The sequence below is a fragment of the Pelodiscus sinensis genome, chromosome 21 (genome assembly GCF_052426305.1).
Source record: "Pelodiscus sinensis isolate ZL-2025 chromosome 21, ASM5242630v1, whole genome shotgun sequence".
Taxonomy (NCBI): Eukaryota; Metazoa; Chordata; order Testudines; family Trionychidae; genus Pelodiscus; species Pelodiscus sinensis.
This window is the reverse complement of record NC_143072.1, coordinates 22942667-22964030: the sequence shown is the minus strand read 5'-3', so window position 1 is coordinate 22964030 and position 21364 is coordinate 22942667. Positions and strand designations below refer to the sequence as shown.

General features: G+C 46.2%; 1 protein-coding gene across 4 annotated transcripts in view; it reads left to right on the top strand.

Moving 5' to 3' along the window:
• The window catches only part of YPEL2 (yippee like 2), a 62258-nt gene extending 42464 nt beyond the window's left edge, over positions 1-19794 (top strand). For all 4 annotated transcript variants that reach the window (XM_006138657.5, XM_006138658.4, XM_025179220.3 and 1 more), the window contains 3 exons: positions 12353-12396; positions 13209-13317; positions 14463-19794. In XM_006138657.5, coding sequence (XP_006138719.2) covers positions 12353-12396; positions 13209-13317; positions 14463-14552 — 243 coding nt within the window. In that variant the 3' untranslated portion in view covers positions 14553-19794. The remainder of the gene's footprint in view (positions 1-12352; positions 12397-13208; positions 13318-14462) is intronic.
• The last annotated feature ends 1570 nt before the right edge of the window (positions 19795-21364 follow it).

Here is a 21364-nt window from a genome sequence, read left to right as displayed (position 1 = left end):
CCGGAATAAGGGGTGGGCAAGCCGGCCAGCTGCCCAGGGCACCATCTGATGGGGGGGGGCACCTGATGGCAGCTGTAAGAGGCACCCAGCGTCCCTTACAGCTGCCATCAGGTGCCATGCGCCCAGCTCCCGCAGTGCCTGCCCGCATCTCCTGCGCGCCTTAGGGGGGCGGGCCTGTTCCCCCCGGGGCGGCACCGTGCGCCCATGCCCGTGTGCCAGAATGCCTCGGGCCGGCCCTCTTTAGTTCAGCATGATTTTTAGATAGCCAGATGTCCACTTATCCTTGGTGTGACCATTTTTCCCATGGTCCCATAAAGTTTGTTTATAGCTACAGGTCCTGGCTCTCAGTGTTCTGCACTGTTATTTAGCTCTAATTTACCCCTAAATGTCTCTTAAGAGCCCAGTCGCAGTGGAAGTGTAGGTAATGCTGCTAGACAATATTGACTACTATGACCTGGCGAATTCTCTGGCTTGGCATTGGTCAGGTCCCAAGAGTGCCAGATGAGAGAGATGCTGCATCTCAAAACCTGCAGACAAAGACTGGCTGAGTCCTAGTAGGTCCTTAAGCTGTGATTTATAAAGGGGACTAAAATGGTTAAGATCCTGGCTTTGATGGCCTTTCAGTGTCAATTGAGGAACTAATGCCCTGAGACCTGTTGTGAATCCCACGCGTAAGTCTTCAGGATTCCTACATTATGTGACAGGATGAGAAGAGGCCTGGAGAGCCAGCTGATACAAACCTATTCTTCCATTGAAAGAGAGGCTGTGGATTTGAAGTTCCCATTCATGAAGTGGCTAGCGTATGTGTTACTGCTGCCCTCTCTTGCACCAAATCAGATACGGCGTGGTGACAAATTATGGGGCCATTGATTTGTTTATGATTCACTGAGTTGTGAGTGGTACCATTCTCCATTTCAGCCTACCCAGCCGAGAGACGTGTTTATATACTCTACTTGCTCGAAATGAACCTTTTCTCCAGCCAAAATGACATCCTACGAGACTTTGGCTGACAGGAGAATTTAGCTCCTTCAGGACGGTGGTAGTGCCTCTAATATAGCATGATAATTGTTCAGGGAGGGGGCTAGACCACCTGTACTGTCATTCCCCTTGGTCTCTCCCCGCCTATCCTGTGCCGGGAAGTGCTGAGATGTTTCCTGTTTGGACAAAAGGTGTTAGCAGCAGCATGACTAGCCAACTGAAGCTCTGAAGCGAGCCCAGAGCCATTTGGGTGTGGATGGAACAGAGGGGTTTTGCTGGCTAATGGAATAACCACCAAATAATGTCTCAATTTCTCTACTACATCACACCTTTCCTTACAAAGGAGCAGCACGTTGCAAACTGAGGGACGCATCATGTAAGGATCACTTAATTCATACCTGAAATGCAACTCTGAAGTGAAAGCTGTTTTATGTTGCACGGTAGCATCAAAGAGAAACTGAAGAGAATATTGCAGCCACTTGAAACTGACAGAGGTGTATTATTTACAGAGACCAAACCAGAGTAATTTAATTAACCCAGAAATGAGTTTGGCCAACTCACAGTAATTCCACTTCTATGCTGGGGCTCAAATAGCATTAAGGACCAATGCCCAAACTCAGGAACACAGTTAAAATGGGTACGTCATGTGTACGCTGCAGGGTGGAATAGTGTGGTAACCAGTTCTCTGATCTGGTTTGAGAGGGAGGGTGCAGGAATGGGTTGGGCGTTGGTGGGTCTGGAAGAGTGATAGGGTGCCAGAGCGGAGTGGGGGTGCAGGGTCTGGGCAGAAAGGTGGGTGCAGGAGTGGGCAGGGGCTGAGGGCTCTGTGGTGCAGGAGTGAAGTAGGGGTTGGTGTCTGGGCGGGGGAGGGGGGGACTCAGGGCTGGAGCACAAACACTGGCTCCCCAACGCTCAAGGGTAAGCCCCAAGCCTTGGGAGCTGGATCCAGACAATTCAGGGGCCACATCTGAGCCCCAGGTCTTAGGTTCCCCATCCCTGGACTAGCTCATTAAATGTGTACTTCCTCAGGAAAGACTTGGGAGCAAGTGGCACAGACTGGAGAGAAACCATTTCACTGCGCAGCAGAGAATCCCAGAGCCCACGGCACGTTTTGGAGTTACATTTCCCCGTCTTTCTTCCCATTAAAGTTCAAGCTGGTAACTCTGAAACTTCCTCAATCATCACCAGCCTAGTGCAATTGCTGACCAGTGGGATGGACAGATGCTTTTTTGCCCTCAGTCCGTGGGGCCTGAAAGATGCCCTTTCAGCAGAGCTGTTCTGCATGGTGATGTTCCGTGGGTTACCAGCAGACAAGAGAGGAGGATGGGAGAAGGAGAGACAGGAGGGGAAGGAAAGTAAATAAATCCTTCTGACAAGTAGGACTGCATTGCTGATGGAGCATCCTTGTGCTGCACACTCTGGTATAATGACACAAACAAGCCAGAGCTCTGTCCTGCTGCTCTTCAGCTCGTTGGCTCTGTTTGTTTCTGCAGTACAGGAATCCGGTCTGGAACAGGCACAGTCGGGCACCTAACATGGCTGATGCTTCTGCTTTTTAGGGTAGCAGAGATGGGAATACGGCTGTTTAGAAACACGCCCCTGCAGCGTGTGGGCGCGTAGAGCAGGGGGCTTTCCAACATTTCGGGCAACCCAGTTGAAGAAAATTGTTGATGCCCAGCAGAGCTGGGAGTGAGGGGTTTGGGAGCTGGGAAGGGGTGGAGGCAGAGGGTTTGGGTTGCAGGGGTGAGGCCTGTGGGATGGGGATGGGGTTGAGGTGAGGGTGGGGTCAGGGCTCTGGGCCGGGGTAGGGATGAGAAGTTCTGGGCTCAGAACTGATAAAGGAGCTTTGAGTTCATTTGCTTACTCAGCTAAAGACTTTTCTGCGTGGCTTTGAACACGTCACTGAGGGCCAGATTGTTACAGGTGTTTAAATCAGTGAGGGTTTGGCTCGTAAATACCCTTAAACAACTAGTCTTTAGGATGAACTGAAATCATTGGGAAGACTTCTGTTGAATTCACGGTGATTAGGCTTCTCATAACGATCTGCAAACTAGGGTTTTTAATACTTTCCTTGTCATGCTACGTGTCCATACAGCACTCAGAACAGGGGCGCTCTGGTCTTCGTAGTGGCTTCTAGGTGCTTTCTGGTTGGGCAATGTCCATGGTCCAGCACGGATGTTGCAGGATGGGAGGCTCCCAGTGGAGGGCCAGCAGCAGGGAGCCCTGCGGGGCTGGCAGGGCAGCAGGTTGCCCACAACAAGCTGCCAGCACGGCCACTGCGCAGGTCTGGGAGACATGGCACGTGGCTGCCTGGTGGGGCTGGGAACTGCGGCACACGGGCGCTTGCCAGAACTGGGAGCCCCAGCAGTGGTGGTGGGGCTGGCAGCAGGGGGAAGCCGTCCGAGAGGCTGGTGGCCTGGGCCAAGACTGAGTGGGGCCAGTGGGCCAGAAATAACCTCCCTTGGTCTGGCAAAATCCTTCATCCAGGACCGGTTATGTCTTGAGGGTCCCAGACCAGGAAGATCGAACCTGTCCCATAGCATTTCATGGCTGTTTGCTGTGCCCTGCTTTCCTCCTTTGGGCTGGGGCACACCTAGGCTAGGCCACACAGCGCCCACACGCCTGGGACGAAGCCCCGGCAGCGAGTGAGCTCCGGTCTCTACCCCCAGCCCAGCAGGCTGCTGTCCTTGTTGCACAGTGCTCAGCGCCCTGCCTGGACTCGCTCCAGCTGAGCAGCGAGCCCGTCCACACCAGCTCGGCTGCCAGAGTCTCTTCCCAAGTGCCCACATGGGGCGGCCGAGCACCTAGCCCAGCCTGAGGCGCTGCCCCCGCCTGCCCAGCCCAGGGCTCTGCCCAGCCTCGCCAGTGGCATTGGCCTGGCTCGCCACAGGAGACCCACCCGCGGAGTGCCACCAGCCTGGCCAGTGAGGGGAGCCCGCATCTCCCCGAGCCTAGCCTGGGAGCACCGCGCTCACCTGGCCACTGCGCTTCGCCCGCCCCGACTTCAGTCCTCGGCTCCTGGCCCAATGCTGGGCAGCCCCAGCCCCGTCCCTCCCTGCTGGGCAGCTGGCTCATCCGAGGTCCTTTGGTGGGTGGACAGAAATGCAAGTAGAATAGTCGAGTACTCGACTGACTACCTGATACCCCTAGGTTTATCGGGTAATCGTGTACTCAACTACTCTCCTACACCCCTAGTTGGCAAGCCACTTCACCTCTCTCTGTTGCTGTCTGCAGTGGGGATAATGATACTTCCCCCTGGGGTCGATTGCTTTCAGATCTGTGGAAGACAAGAGTGAGGAGGTGGTAGCTACTTGCACAGGGCAGCCATCAAGACAGAGACACCGCGTAAGACATAGTAAGTGCATAGGGACATAGACCTAGTAAGAAGCAGTCCCTAGCCCAAAGAGCTTTCAGTCTCAGTAAATCACTGATAAAGGCCAGGGGAAAGGAACTACTGAAGGACACACAGATTGTGCCTTGCCCCGTATCACCCACAATGTCTGTGCCATTGAGTCCAATGTCTTCTCATGAGCATTTCTCCATCCCTCCACTTATCGCTGGCAGGACATGGAGCGCGCTTACAGCTATGAGGAGTCTGTCGCTCACAAAAGTACAATGGTGGTGGGCATGCTATAAGAATCTCAGTAGAACAGCGTGAGTCAGCGACGCTCATTAGTTCAAAAGGAAAGGGCCTGGCTCAGATGGCTTAACGTGGTACAACACCCCCTCATCTGCAAGGATTTGCAGGCGACCCAGTTGGCTCCACTTAAGCACAAATCACACCCCTGTCCCCTTGAGGGACATGACAGTGAAAACTGACTCTCTGCAGAGTCAGCAGTAGGAGCACAGAGTGTCTTCATCCAAATGTCCTAAGTAAATTTTAAAAAGTAAAAGGAGTGCACGTAGGGCAGGGGAAGAGAGATAACAAAGCTCGCTCTGAACAGAATAATTGAACGTGGTTTTTTTTCCAGCTATGAGTATCAGGGACCCTTTAAATCCAGGGTCTCCCGATGTTCCTTCCCCTCCCTATTCATTCAATTAGTCTGTCTTGACAGCAAAACCACAGGGCACAATAAAACTCTCCTCCATATCAGTGGCTGCGATCAGCTGGCTCCTCCCTTCACTGTCCCTCCCGCCACACTCAGACCATGTAGACTTCCTTAGAGTGCTTTACAGACATTGGTCCTTCTGCTCCTGGGCTCGTTCTCGCAGAGAGAGTTAATTGTAGCCATCATAGCTGGCCGTGTCATGCTGCAGATTCCTCACTCCTCTTGGACATCAGTGGGCCTAGTTGCCTTTTCATCTTTGTTTCATTGAGTTGTGTAGAGGCTGCCTGCTTGGCATAGGTTTGTGTTCTTTTCTGATCTGATCTGGTCTGGTCTGGTCTGCAGGCATCATGGGGCTGTGTCCAGTAACTGCTGCTTGGTTTGCTAGCCTATTCCAGATGGCGGTGATTACATTTTCTGCTATTTAACTCCATAAAGACTTTGAGAAATGAATCCAGTCATCTGTTCAATGCCTGGGACTTCTGCTGAGTAAGTGTAAAGAAAATCCCTGCTACTAGAAAAGGTAGAAGGGGTGTGTAGGGGTTGGAACCCATTCAGACTTCATACCTTTCTGCTGCTGTGCTGACTGTGAATGAAAGGTTCTCTCTATACACCCCATATCGACTGACAGTAGAGGATAGGGTAGGTACAAGCAGGCGACTGAGATGGTGAGCAAATGGAGCTTTGGACAAGATGGTAGGAAAAGGAAATCAACAGCCTTTCTCTTCTTTTAAGCTATACCTGTTCCATGCACTACTGCTCCATTCAAGAAAATCTTGGAAGAGCACCACCAGTTTTCCAGAGGGTTGAAGAGAAGTTAAATTAGAATGGTAGAAAATTGGCCATTTTGAATCCAGATTAGAATTTAGCAAATGGACCAAACCAAACCAAACCCACAGATTGAAATACTCCCAAGGGTGTGACTGTTGAAAATCCTGCTTCAGCTTTTGACTCCATTTCTAGTGGAAGGAAGGTAAGGAATTGAGCACTCCTGAGTGAGAGAAGGGGCCATACGATAGGGTATGTTGGTATGATAGGAACTTTGCTTTTGATAGTGCCTGAATGCTTTTCTCACTGGCTTAGGATTGTCCATTGGATATGCAAATCCGCTGTTTAGGGCATTTCCTGGATACTCATTTTAGATGTCTGCACGCTGAATGGAACTCCCGGATGCAGAAGGGAATTTGAATTTTCATAGTCAAGATCAGGGGTGGCCATCCCCGCCTCCCCCAAACGTGCAGCTCACAAAGCCACTCGTGCACCCCTCCCAGGCCCCCGCTTCTGGATTCCCCCCAACCTCTGCTCCCCTGTGCTCACCAGGGCAGCAATTCAAAATGGAGCCCAAGATGGCAGCCATCGACAGGCACGTGATATGGCAAAAAAGCCTACGCTCCTTTCTTAAAGGGACAGCCTCCTTTCCTTTTATTTTTTTTTTTTAATTTTTTTTCCTTGCTCAACAATTCTGGTGCAGCTCTTCGCATTTTTCTGCCGCTGTTTCGGCTCTCTTTGTTAAATGGATTGGCCACCTCTGTTGAAGATGAAGATTATGTATATTTTTTTCATTTTTCCCTCCTAACCAAAAAGTCTAGACATTTGGTGGGGGGAGCGGGGACAGGAAGGATGGTGAAAGAATTCTGTTGTAAGTGTGGCGGGATGCATCTCTAGCCAAACTTCCTGAATTAGCAACAAGGAGGGGGGGGGGAATTGCTTGGCCTTTCACTGGGAAACAAAAAATCCTTTCCATTTCTTCGAATTGGATTGGAAAGTATGTGCCAGGGACTGTTATTTTAGTGAAGCAAGAAGTCTGGATTTTTATGTGTGTATGTATAAAATGTTTTTAATTTTAATTTACGTCACAAAATCTGCTTTGAAAAAATCCATGACATGGAAACCAGCCACATTACTGGCTCTCACTACTTGATGCAAAGCAAATGTGTTTGCAGAACAGATGAGGGGAAGACTGTGCCGGGAACTTCTGCTTAGGTGAGACTGTGATCATTTTCCTGTGGCTTCGTCATGATCAGTGCATCTAGAAATGGAACAGGACTGGGTTTTATTTGATTGTAAAGGGAATGTGTTGAGGATACAAGTCCAAAATGTGACACACCGGTGGTTCCCTATCCACCTCTTTCCCCTTCTTTGCATTAGCAGAACCCCCCCAGGGTGAAAGTGTTGCTTGAAACACAGCCTCAGCAGCGCCAAATGCTGAGTGCTCGGACATCCTCAGAAGGGGACAGTGTTGTGTAGTGGCCACAGACTGATGGGAAAGAGAGTGACATCCTTAGGCAGCAGCTACACCGTAAGGGCTTGTCTTCACTGCTGTGCCACATTGACACAGCTGCGACTGATGCAGCTGCATCAAATTAACGTGCTATATTGATGGAGACCATGCTCCTGTTGATGTAATGAATCCTCCTCAACAAGAGACAGAAGCTGTGTTGGGGGAGAGCATCTCCCTCTGACATAGTGTGGTGTAGACGCTCCCCTAAACTTGATGTAAGTTACATCACTTAGGATGGGTTTTTTTAATCCTCTCGCCCAAGTGACATCAACTTAAGCAGCTGTGTAGACAAGGCCTGGGTATTGGTATGTGTGAATGAGCAGTGCAGCTGGAGTTGCAGGCTTGTGGCTGAAAGTGAAGTAGGAACAGCATGGTTGAATGGTGGTTGATCATCCTTTGGTGATCTCTTCAAAACTGATGGAGACCCTTTGCAGACGTGCAATATGCTGCCCATCCAGAGCATTACTGTGTATGCTTCCGGCCAGGGGTTGAGCACTTCATCTGGAGCTGCCTGTAAAGTAGGGATGCCATTGAGAGAAAATAGTGGTTCTCCAGAACAAAAGCCCAGAGACCTTAGGAATGCCATCTAGTCCAGGCCCTCAGAGCCCTCACCTGTCCTTTAGCAACTGGCTGGAGTAATGTTCAGGGAGCCCCTGATGTTAAGCTAAAGGGCTTGGTTTTGTTCTTTAATAGAGACTGGCTGATGGCAGTTTCCATTGTCGCTGGCTATTTCTGTTCCAGTCAAATCCTGCTTCCATAGCTGTTGTTCTTGGCAAACTCGATCACTTTGGTGTTTATGGAACGTGGTTTACTTGGAAGGTGAGTGAGTTGTAACTGCTCTCATTCTGCTTTGAGGAAGTGGCAAGAGTCTTTGTCTCGGAGGATCAGGCCTGCATGATCCATGTCACCCACCCATCCTCCATCCACCCACCCACCCATCCATCCAGACTCCTAGAACTTCTATGCATCTTTTCCAGCCTGCAAAAGTACTGCTTTTTGCACATGTCCTTGTAGAGCAGAACAGAGCCAGACCCAGTTGATTCCTTCCAGAGAAGAGAGAGAGCCTTAGCCTGAAGGCCATTAGTTTAATCCCCTGCTTATTTACCCTACAGTGGCAGAGTGTTCAGTGCACCAAGGATTCTGTAGCGCTGTCCGCCCAGATATGGTTGGACTGTGTGGTACCCTACAGATGAGAATAAGAATAATACAGGACTTCAGTGCTGAGGAGAGACTGAGGGACGCTGCACTAATAAACACAATTTCTAGCCGCTGTTTGGAAATGGGGGACGGGAGGGATCACATGAGGATGACCGGTTGTGTTCCCTCCCTCTGGGGCATCTGGCATTGGCCACTGTGGGCAGACAGGACACTGGGCTAGATGGACCTTTGGTCTGACCCAGTCTGGCCGCTCTGATGTTCTTACAAATAAATGTTCCTGAGCCATGCATCCTGTTGAATCTGCTCTCTGGGGAATGAGGCCTTTCTCCCTGCACAGGAGGTGTGGCTTGTGCCAGAGAGTGAGAGAGTCCAGAGGTGCCTCAGGCATCTCCTGCATGCCCGGAAACTTCTTTTTCTCAACGCCGGCAGCTTCTCTTAGGCTTCTGTCTGAATCATCTTGGCAGGCGCGTCCTCCATCGCTGGCAGGGCCATCGCCACCATATGAGTTGCTCCAGTGAATCTTGTCCTGGATGTGGTATTGTCAGCTTTACCCACCCGCTATCCTTCAGTCAGCAGCTGGGAGGCTCTCGCTGCACGCTTGCAAGCACAGATCTGTCCAGGGGCCCATGGGGCTAGGACTTAAAAGTAGCTGAGTGTTAGGGCGCTACACTGAGCTGCAGCCATAGGTGGCTGAACATGTTCTCTTGTCAAGGGGGGGGGTTAAAGCCAGATTTTAATGAGGTTTGATTTCCTATATTCAGTAATTTTTTTCTTCCTGTATTTCAAGTGACGCGGGATCTCTCTGGATATGCCGGCTGAAGAACTGTCTCTCACCGGCACTTTACATGTATGCAGAGAAGAAATACCATTTGGATTAATCTGACATTTCTAGTTACTCTGTATTTTCAAACCTTACACCATGGCTGTGTCTACATTGGCCCCTATTCCGTAATAGGGATGCACATGTAGCACTTGGGAATAGGCAAATCCGCGGGGGATTTAAATATCCCCCGCGGCATTTGCATTTTCATGGCTGCCGCTTTTTTCCGGCTTGTAGATAAGCCGGAGAAAAGCGCCAGTCTGGACGCGATCCTCCGGAAAATAAGCTCTTTTCCGGAGGATCTCTTATTCCTGCTTTCAGGAATAAGAGATCCTCCGGAAAAGAGCTTATTTTCCGGAGGATCGCGTCCAGACTGGCGCTTTTCTCCGGCTTATCTACATGCCGGAAAAAAGCGGCAGCCATGAAAATGCAAATGCCGCGGGGGATATTTAAATCCCCCGTGGATTTGCCTATTCCCAAGTGCTACATGTGCATCCCTATTACGGAATAGGGGCCAATGTAGACGTAGCCCATGTGCTACTTCTCTATGAGAAGGTGGAGCTTTTCCTAAACTGAGTTTAATGACCCTCGTGGCTGAGGGTCATGTTTAGGGATTGAATTTGGCAACACTGGATCTGAAAGCATCTGTTTTGTTAGTGCCTATGGGTAGGTCTACTCTACAGTATGGGTGAAGGTTGGCTTAAGGTACACAATTCCAGCGATGTAAATATCATCACTGGACTCTGTACCTTAAGCTGAGCTACGGTGCCGTCCTTACTGAAACACTGCCGTCGACTTCCTTTACTCCTCACGATAGCAAAGAGTATCGGCATCGACAGCAGTACCTTCAGTGTTTGATTTAAGGTGTCTCCACTAGACTTGCTAAATCAAATGCCAGAAGATCAACCACTACAGCGTCGATCTTCCCACTAACGTAGATGTGCCCTAAGCTGACGGACTGGGACTGTTAGCGTGGATACATCACTTTGTAAACCTTTACATGTGGCTTATCCACTAGAGGAAGACAGAGAGCCATAGAGTGGTATTGTAGATTAAGTGGCACGGAGAGAACAGCATGAAACAAGGTACTTGAAGCTGGATCGTGGCCTTGCTCTCTGGGTGATGGTAGGCACTTTCGGCCTTTGCCATGCCCTGTCGTGCATCCTGCTGAGTGGATTCTTGGGAGCAGCATCACAGAACAGGACTTGGCGTATGGAAGTCTCTCCATGGAAACTTCCCAAGTGATCCCTTGTGTGTCAGTTGGAGCCAGCCCCTCAGCTGCCAGCTGTTCACAACCCCCCCCCCCCCCCGCCCTTCCCTCCATGAACAAAACATATTGCTGAGGGGAGGGGGGGTAACACATTCGTTTAAACCTTGAAAGCTGCCCTCCAGATAAAATAGCCTTTACTCATTCTGATGCAGTAGCTATCTCTCCCCACTCCCCAGAGCCTGCTTTTTCTCGTTGACCTCTACGGGGCCTGGTTATAAGTGCCTCACCTTTATTACTGGGTGCACATGCCCCCTACAGATCGAGCAATGTTACATTGTCACTACTTCGTGCATGCCGCCTCCTTCACCTTAATAACTGTGAGGGGGAGGAACTGTGCTCAGGGAAGTTCAAAAACCTTTAATTCCGTAGGTGCTTCATGAAAGCACGTTAAAAATGCAGGTCGTACTGTCCCATGATTAGCTGTTCCTGTCAGCGAGGTGTTGTCACAGGGTCATATTCCAGGCCAGACACAAATGGAGCCGGTGGGTGTTTGGAATCCATGTTATTAGAGTCCCAGTCCAAGGTGGCTGGTGCCGCCTAGACTTTCATTGCAAAATACCGTTTTGTCGTCTTGAATGTTACACAGCCAGGCATTGGTAATGTCACAATTGTTACTAATGCTGCCAAATGGGACCGTTTTGCTCTGCTCTTGTCCTTCCCTTCCCGTGTTTATCTCTACTCAGCTGTCTCTTGTCATGTGGTTAAGCCCTAATCCTGGAAAGACTCCGGGCAGGTTTACACTTTAAAAGCAGCAGTAGCACACCTGCACCTCTCTTTAGTGAAGATGTTACTGTGCCAACAGGAGCGCATTTCTCATCCGTGGCATTAATCCACCTCTGTAAGAGACAGTAGCTAAGTCAACGGGACGTCTGCCGTGCTTAGGACTGTAGATTTTTCATACACCAGAGCAGTGTCATTTTACTGATGTAAGTTTGTTGGGAAGACCTGGCCTTACAAAGGTGCATAACTTTATGCATTGTAAGTAATCCCATAGGCATCAGTGGGACTGCTCAGAGTACATTCAAGGGGTCTGCATAGAGGTTTGCAAGATTGGGGTCTTAAATTGTCAGCTCATTGCGCCAACAATTGCCTTTTTCAATGTGTGTGTTTACAGCACTTCACACAATGAGGGGTCCCCGATGGGGATACAAATAAATAATAGTAATATATGTATTCGGGCACCTCCTTCATGGCTGGAAGCACTTCAGATTGTGTTTGAAATACTGAAGCGATGCGGTCGGCTAGCTTAGAAGCACATTGTAGGTTTTGTTTTTAGAAACAAAACTTTGAAATAGTCATTTGGAGCCAGGTTTGTCCGAGAGAGGAAACCCCGGAGCAATGGCATTGAAGTGCTGCACGAGAACCAAGAAGGGAAATTGACCAACTTTTTATTTTTTACTGAAGTGTGGAAAGCAAGCACGCATAGTGCTTCATTTGTGAGAAGTCCATTGGAGTTTTGCAGTGCTGTGAGGGCTGATAATCTCACACGATAACGAAGTGGGTAAGATTCCAAGCAGGCTGCTGGGCTGCCTTTTAAAATGTACATGCATTAGAATTTGAGACAGGCTGGTTCACTTTCCATTTCCATCTCCAAGACAGACCTCCTGTAATGAGCTCTTTTCCACTGATGTTTCACTCTGCACCTTCTCCATCTTGCATACAGTAATGTGCAGTTCTCAGAAGTCCACTAACAGTTGCTCCGACTACCCTTTGAAGCCAATACCATTGGTATGGAGGTATTGTTCATGGAGAGGATGGCTTCATATCCACCAACTGATTTCTGTTTTCTTGCCTTGCAGTCCTTTCAAGGAAGCCAAGGGCGAGCATACCTCTTCAATTCAGTGTGAGTGTCTCTTCATAAATGTCATTGCTCCATCTTTTGGGATACAAATATATATCCCCTGCAGTTAAAATAAGGAGTGGCCTTTTTTGAGACAGAAAGGCTCTGACTTGTGAGCTTATATCATCGCTTTAGAGTGACTAAAAGGAAACAGCATTAATGCAGACTGGACTTTTGGTTTCAGAAAAGGGGCAGAAATAAGCAGGGGTTTTATCATGGGATTGAGAACCCCTAATGGAAGTTGTTTCGAGCCATTCACTTCTCAAGAGGTATAGTGAGGACCAGTCATCGAAAAAACTTTGTAAATACAAAGAAATATATAAATGCTAAATACTAGTGGCTTTGTTTAGAGCTGGCAAATAATTTTGATCAGAAAGCATTTCCCTTTAGAAAAAATATGTTTTTCTGGAAATCAGTATTTGCCTTGAGAATATGGGGATTATACAAAAATGTCCAGTTTTCCATTTGTGAAAAATGAAAATGAAAAATTTCATTTCAAATTCAAAATGAAACTTTCACTCTGAAATGTGGAATTATTTCATTTCAGTAGAAAATATTGAACTTCTCTAGCTCAGTGATTTTAGGAACTTTTCACGGAGTGAAATTTTTCAGTATTTCATCTCTTTATTGTGAGATGGAATGGAACGTAATGTTGAAAGGAAAGTTCTATGTTCAGAATAACTATTATTTGTTGTTAGAGTTTCCAGGTTATATTGTCCAGTACCGCAACAAAATTGCGGTAAAGGCCTTGCAGTGTGCTGAAAGGAAGCAATACATTGATAAGAACTGTATCTTTTTCTTCCCTTCCCTCCCAGAGTTAATGTGGGTTGCGGCCCTGCAGAGGAAAGGGTGTTACTAACAGGATTACACGCAGTTGCGGACATTTATTGTGAAAACTGCAAAACCACACTGGGCTGGAAATATGTGAGTATAATTTATTGTTCCAGTGGATGGATTTGTGTGTCTCCCTTTCTGCAGGGTGTGTGTGTGTGTGTGTGTGTGTGTATGTGTGTGTGTGTGTGTGTGTGTGTGTGTGTGTGTGTGTGTATGTGTGTCCCTTTCTGCAGGGTGTGTGGGTGTGTGTGTGTGTGTCTCCCTTTCTGAAGGGTGTGTGTGTGTCTCCCTTTCTGAAGGGGGTGTGTGTGTGTGTGTGTGTGTGTGTGTGTGTGTGTGTGTGTGTGTGTGTGTGTGTGTAAAATGAGCCAGAGTACTGAAGTGGGAGTCAAAAACCTGTGTTCTGTTCCTTATTCTTCAGCTGATCTACTGGGTCCCCTCTCTATGCCTTTGTTTTTCCTGGCACCTTTTGTCTGAATATTCATCTGAAGAAGTCAGTTGTGCCCACGAAAGCTCATGATACTTTCTCTATATTTTTGTTAGGCTCTAAGGTGCTACAGGACCACTCGTTTTTTTAAGTTACACACTAACGCAGCTGCTCCCCTGAGACTTTTGAATATTTTTCATGGCAGAGGTCATGTGAATAGTCACATGTTCACACTGCACCCTAGCTCCAGATGTCTGTCTGTCTGGGCTGATAGGCACACCCCCAGCTGTGGTATAGCTATGCTCTAGTTGCCTGCGTGGTTCTCAGGTTGTGTGTGGTCCATGGAGCACTTGCTGGTCTCCTTCAGAAAAATGGCTGGTCACACAGTCCTGATTTCTTGTCCTTGTTTCCAGGTGGTAAATCACATTAAGGACAGCTAAACATGAATTAGATGTATTCCTAATGTTTCTTTTTCATACAAGCAATTATTTTAGCTGCTCCTTGGGATGTTACGCAATGGGTAATGGAAATAGATTGAGAACCCCTCGTCTCACAGCAGGCAAGGAGAGGTTAAAGGACTTACTGAAGTCCAGACAGCAGAGACCGGTGCTGTGAGTAGGACCAGTGTCTAAGATTCCTGAAAACAAAAAAATTCCTGAAAGTTCCGTATTCTTTGGCCCAGAACGGAGAGTGGAATGCATGACTCCTGACTCCAGGACCCTGGTCTAATCACTAAACTGCCCTTTCTTTTCCATGCCTCTCAAGTTTCCCACAGACTCTACTTTCTCTGTCTGTTTTTTTTTCAAAGGAACATGCTTTCGAGAGCAGCCAGAAGTATAAAGAAGGCAAATACATCATTGAACTAGCTCACATGATCAAGGATAATGGCTGGGATTGAATGGGAGCAACCCAGCCAGCCAGTGTATAAGAGAATGCCATCCAAGTGAACATTATATCCAAGAGTGAGAGAGTGACTGAACGCTTGGTTCCATGCATTTAGAGGCTCTGCCATGTGGGAGCATCTTCACACCCTCGTCCATCTTTATTGGTGACTGGCCTCTAAATTTGTCTCTCTGTCTCTTTGCTTTTTATCTGTTTGTGAGTTGACCCTGGCTGCTTCTCTCTGTGTTCTGGCGTTGGCTAAGAGAATGCACCAAATGCCTGACAGCATTCCATGTTTATGAATGTCTAAGTACAAACTGAAGCTGGCTCTTTGGTGGCATTTTATCAGAGGGTCTCAGTGCGCGAGGGAGACCAGAGTTGTTTGGGCAGGAGGAGAGAAGAAGGGGGCTGGAGCAGAAGGGGAAATAAGTTGTAACACAACTGCTTTTCCTTAAAGTCCTGGTAACCAAGGCTTGAAACGATGGACAGAAATATACCTCATGGCTGCATCCTCTCTGAATCTCGAACCTGCGATTCCAGCGGCAGCGCTCCAGACTAAGCTGGCTGAGCACAAGTCGTAACCAAAAGCCTCCTTGCTAGCTAATTCCTGAAACGGATGTGCAATTCCATCTTTTGAAAGGGTGTTTCTTATTATTCCCTCAGTCCTCTTGTGAACGTCTTGATGTGGAGCTTGATGACTAAGGAGATTCCCCAAGCTCTCTCCTTCTGCTTCTCCCTCCTCCTGTTTTGTAGCAGATGGGCAAACCATCCCAGAGCATGGCTACAGTCCTCCACACTACTGGGGAAACAAAATTCTGACCCTGGGCAACTGAGAGAGGAGACAACAAATCATGTTGTGTAGAGGAGGCTGGTGCTTCAGATTAGAAGATATGACAGATATGCGAGGACACAGGCATGTCCTAGGGAAGTATGTAGAAGGGAAAGAGGTGCAGACAAACTGAGAAAAACAAGATGCCATCTTAGTTTTCCAGCCCTTACCATGTGCCGTTAGGGCAAAACGCAGGCAGTGTCATCGCACGAGATCCAGTCATCCTAATGTGCAATGGGAAAATGGCTTTAACAGGAATTTTTTTTTAAGATACTAAAATTTCAGACTCCACCCATCAGCTGCTCTCTTTGAATCCATCCGGGATGTGATGGAACAGTCAGTGGCTCTGGGGGTGGTGAACACGTTTCACAGGTGGATAGTTCAAGCCCTGATCTATCCCGTCTATCTCGACTCCTGGTGTTTTAAAAGGCCTGTTTCGAAACTGAGCAATGGTTTAGGCCTCAGTTGTAGGGGGAGAAGAGATTTTGAAATCTAATTGCAATGGACAAGTCCTATTTTAAAAATGTTTTTCAATTTTAAATTAATTTTCATGGATCATCTTTGGTGGTGCATGAGAGGAGAAGAAAGTACATGAAAGAAGATGTTGCACACAGAAAGGACAGTGTGACACTTCCTCTACAGCAGCCCAGTCAGTATCTGGTGCAGTACAGAAGACTATTTAACTGAACTAGTATTATCCACCCGCGTGAATTCTTTTTGTTTGTGGAATTATTTCAAAGTAGGTTAATTCTCTGGGGGAAATCCTTCTCAATCCAGAGAGTGAAAAATCATGTGCAGGGATTCATAACTCCTTATTTAAACTGATCCTTCTGATGATTATAACCTAATATGTATCACCCTTTTCCAATATTCATATTAGCAGAGTTGGAAGGATTTCCAAATCACATTTGCTGGTGAATGGGGGGTGGGGAATGCAGCGAGAGAAAGGCTAATTAGAAGTGGGATTAGATTTCTGTGTGGCGTACCAGTGATTAAAACCAAACCTGAACAGCTAGTGTGAAAAGCAGCTCACCCGAACATGTGAAAAGTTGTTTTCTCACTAGAGAAGGGTTGCATACATGGCATTACTAGTCACATATGGTTGTTACCCAGAAGTGGGTGACACAATGGAGACTGTGTGTTACTCCTAGAAGGCATGAACTGAATGCCTGCCTTGGCCATTGTGTTAGGAGGTAGCTTCTACCTTTACTCAACCTGATGTGACCACTTCATCTTTGATTTCTGCTAGGCACTATTTCCATCCTCTTCACTGCCTCCATCACCACTATTTTCAACAAAAAGAATTTCTCAGTACCCATTAGCTTGCTGACTCTGGCATTGGCCTTCTCTTCATTGGCCTTTTTGCTTTTGGCCAGTAAGGAGTCATTTGCGTTCTTTGAAAAGCTCTTCTCTTTCCCTAAAAACAGTCTTTCATGGGATCTGCTTGGAAATGGGAGAAGTAAGGGATAGCCCACAACAGATTGTGTGCAGATGGGAAGGGGGATACAGAGCCATACCTAGGTTCTGCTAGTGCTCCATGAGTGAGTATAACTTTATACACTACAGTGATCGTCAATAAAAAACCAAGACTTCTGTAATAACCCTCCTGTATTCAGTCTCAAATCCTGTACCATCACCACTGTAAATTACAATTTTTGCGAGATTAGTGTAGTACAATAATCTGTAAGTCATAAACATAAGGGTAGTTACCACCAAGTTGTCAGATGCGACCATTTTTATTCTTTGTGTATTTAAAACAAAAAGTAATGTCTCAGACGGCACCATGCAGTAACAATTTACATAAATTGAATTTTTTATGGCGACTAATGTACATATGAATACTTGTGGCCAGATCCTCAATTAATGTAAATCGGCCTGGCTTCCATGGTGCTACACCGTTTTAAATCATTCAGGATCTGGGCCCGGACTCTTAAATCCTGGCATGGAAAATGTGCACGTGTGCACATACACACAGAGAGTTGACTATAGGTTGATTTTTAGACACTGTATAAAGAGAAAAGTAAAAATAGCCTGCTAGACTCTTTTACTATTTGTCCTCCATTATGTGTCAGCTAAACCTAAAGTGCTTCTTATGATGTAAGGTCCACTGTTAACTCATCTGCGACCTGCTGTATTAAGACATATGATAGTGTTGGGAATTAAAAACAAAACAGTGATGAAATCTGTAGGCTAGAGGGTGGGTATTATAATCAGGGAATTATCAGTTGATTAGATGCAAAACAATATATTCAGAACACAGCCAAAGAACCATACCACTTCCCATTGGTCGAGTCAGTTAACTATACCCAGTTAGTTACATTGCAAGGCATGACCTTCGCTTCCAAAATGGCGTTGCAGTCCAGAGAGCCAGCATGTCCCAGCATGCAATGTCCAGCCCACAATGGAGCACAGCATACTGGGATTTGTAGTCTTTGTGGGCGGCAACCTCAGCAAAGATGAAAACAGCAAGTTTTGCTCCGTTTTTCTGTTTCCTCCCCCCACTTAGTTTCTAGCAAGCTACCACCAAGGCCTTGGACAATGCAAATTCTGAGCATCCCTGAGTTTACATCATACCCAGTGTACCCCAAAGCTAAACTTTGGTAGGTTTCAAATGTTTTGCTCAGGCAGATTATCTTGTGTGGAATTGTGACCCTATAATAAATATTCAGATGATAATATATACCGAACATAATAAGCATTACCTTGTGAAATATGCTTTTGTAAATAATATTTAATTTTTTTAAAAAAATAATATATTTGGTGCTGTTTTCTCAGAACCCATCCCTGAGAGCACTTTTTTTGTTTTGTTTTTAAATGATCCCGTTTCCTCTGTCTTAGTTTGAAAATATGCTTAAAGGGAAACAACAACCATAAATATATGCTGTTTTCCTGAGTTGCTATACTTTTCACGTGGACAAAGCAGAAAAGGGGAGCATAACCTCTCGTTCCATCCAGCAGAAATTACCTCCTCTATAGGCTGTTTCCAGGTTACAGAGGTTCTGAATTCAGGAGGGTACTGAAGTATGTGTGTAACTTGAAGCATGGGTATGCACATGGTTCAGTATTGTCTTCAGTCAGTTCCTGCGACCCCAGTCTTGCAGTTCGATCCACACTGGAAGATGTTAATTCCCACATGGGTCCTGTTACTGTCAGTGGGACTATGTGTAAGTACATAGATCTGCCTGAGTAGATCTGATGGCAGCAACTGGGCCCGAAATATTTCCTTGCGCCAGTATTGAATAGAATAAAATAGTGAAGGTTTAGAATGTGGATGTGAATTTGAGTTCCCACCTCAGAATCTTCATTTCCAGTTGCTTGGGGCAGTGGTTCTGATTCGCTCTGCAAATATTTTTGGATGTGGTTCCTGGTTTTCATTTTGTTTTAATATAAATAAACCAGGCTGCTACATAATGAATTAAAATAAAAGTTTACATCTCTGGCAGTACAATTCTTTCTCCTCTCCCCTTTGTCTTTTTCCTTTAGTTTTTATTTCATTGGTCATCTTGGTTATCTCAGAGTGAACCAACAGCACAAATCATTAGCCTGTGTTTTGCTGAGTGAGGAGCTGTTTGCAGTGCAGAGTAACTGTTGCGCACTCTTTTATTTTCTCTTTTTGGTGCACATATTTAAAGGTTAAAATAAAATCCAACAAACCCAACAAATGAAATCTGTGGCTTTTTGTGAGGATTAACTAAGAATTTTCTCTTAATGCATTTTCCTAATTCATATGTGAGTGAATTAATCATGCATTTCATTGCACTTCCTCACTTTGGAAGAAGCATCATGTTTCTATATGAACCAGTTCTTGGACAAGCGGCCCATTGGGTAAACAGATTAGAAATGCAATGCTCAGCTAACTAATAAGAGCTCTCCTTGCCAGGTAAGAAGCCTGATAAATGGAACATTCAGAAACAAACATGTTAAACACTGATTTGGAAGAATCCTGTATTAAAAGAACAAACAGGAAGGAGAAACAATCACCCTTAATATTAAAAACAACAAAATTGACATTTTAAATGCAAGCAGAATGATGTTCTGTAAGGTACAATCACAAATAAGCTATTCTCATGGTTACGAACTGTACACGTTCTTTGTTTTGTTTTTCAGAAGGAAATGGGAATGCTTTCCCATTGACAAAATTAAGAGACGATATTTCCAATACCAGCCTGTCTATTGATGCTCTTGTGTTTACAAACTGTGTAGATTTTTATTTCTTTGATTTGATTTAACTATTGTTGGCATATTCTTTCAGGTCATATTGCTTCGGTAATAAATGCAATTGTTTGTTTTTTAGATAATTTGTCTTCACCTCTTTGTGTCTTTGTACATTGTACATAGTTCTTCAGTATTAGAAGGAGGCGCACTGTTTGTCAGATTTACAATATGTGTTGGTGCTCATTTGAGAAAATAAAGTTTTCAAATATTAAAAGCATGGATCTACTTTTCTGTTTTCATCCCTAGGGCCACAAACAAAGTGGAAACTGACCAACAGGGACAGAATTCAGTTGACCTGTAAGTTTGAAAATACTGAAATCACAGAATTGTTTGTGACACAAATGGATCAGTCAAGGTCCGGGTCCCAAGAGTTTACAGTCTAATGCAGTGTTTCTTAAACTTTTTAAGACCGAGGAACACCAAACAATTTTTTTTTTTATGAGGAACACCAAGGACTTTTATTGAGCAAAAAAAAAGGTCAGGGGAAAAGTTATTGAGCAAAAAAGGTCGCTTGCCCCTTTAAGGGTGGCCATTTTGAACTCTGTTGTTCTCCATGGCACAGCAGTGTACCAAGGAACACAGTTTAAGAAACACTGGTCTAATGTGACAGAACAAAGAAAGGATGGGAGGGGAAGGAGGCGCAGAAAAATGATTTATCCCGGTATTGCACAAGTCTGGTATTCTGATTTTTTTTTTAACCAGACAAAGAGCACAAATACCGGACTGTCCGGTAGAGTACCGGACACCTGGCAACCCTAGTCACATGGCTGGTTGCTGGCAGAGTCAGGATTAGAACTTAAGCATCCTGACTCTCACTGCCAGTTCACTATACCATCATTCTTATTTTTATTACATTATTGTGATGGTAGCAGCTTATAGGCCCTAAGCACGATCAAGACCTCTGTACAAACACAGAGGTAGATATAGTCCCTGTCCCAAAGAACGTGGGCTGCAGAGCTAGGGGCGGTCTCTCAGGCCATGGCCAAGTCACTTTTTGGCCATAGTAAACCTGAGCAGCGCGGCAACCCTATGTGCCAAGTCATGATGCCCCTTGGATTTGGAGGGTTTGGGTGAAAGGGAATCATGGATCAGTGGGGTCCATCTGTGTGTGGGGGTGGAATCTCTGCCTCCCCCCACCACCGCGTTTACATGGTGCTCCACAGCCCCTATGGAATAGTTGACATAAGACTCTGATCCTGGAATCAGATCAACACAGACTTCCACAGGGCCCCATCGAGGTGCAAGGGCCTTCCTGTGTGAGTCCCAATTCAAGGAGCAAGGCCCGGGATTGCAGCTTTCCATAACTTGTCCTTGTTTTATCTCCTCCTTGCTGTGAGGGAAGGGTTTTAACATCCTCCCCTTTTGCTTTCCAGTTCAAGTTGTTCGCAGGTGGCTATTCACTTTGCTCCTTTAGTAGAAATTAAAGGGGGGGGAGGGAAAACTCTTGGAAGGTTTCTGCTCATGTGAGGTTTGTAAAATCCCCACCTACCCTTCTTTTTGATGAACAAATATCTACATTTCAAATCTGAACAACTTGGTTGTGTCTTTATCATATACTCAGGTACAGCCGATTTTTAGTTGGAAGAGCAAATATTTAACCAGCACAAAGCCACTAACTGCAGCGTGTCCTGCCTTTTCACATAGATTTCAGAAGTTTGTCATAGTAATTTCACCCTGTCACTCATCAAGCATTAGTGTAGTTAATGGGATTTGGTGAAACAAATGCCATGCTTTCCAAAAACCAGGAGGCAAATTCATTTGGGAAGATGTTTAGCCAGTGTTTC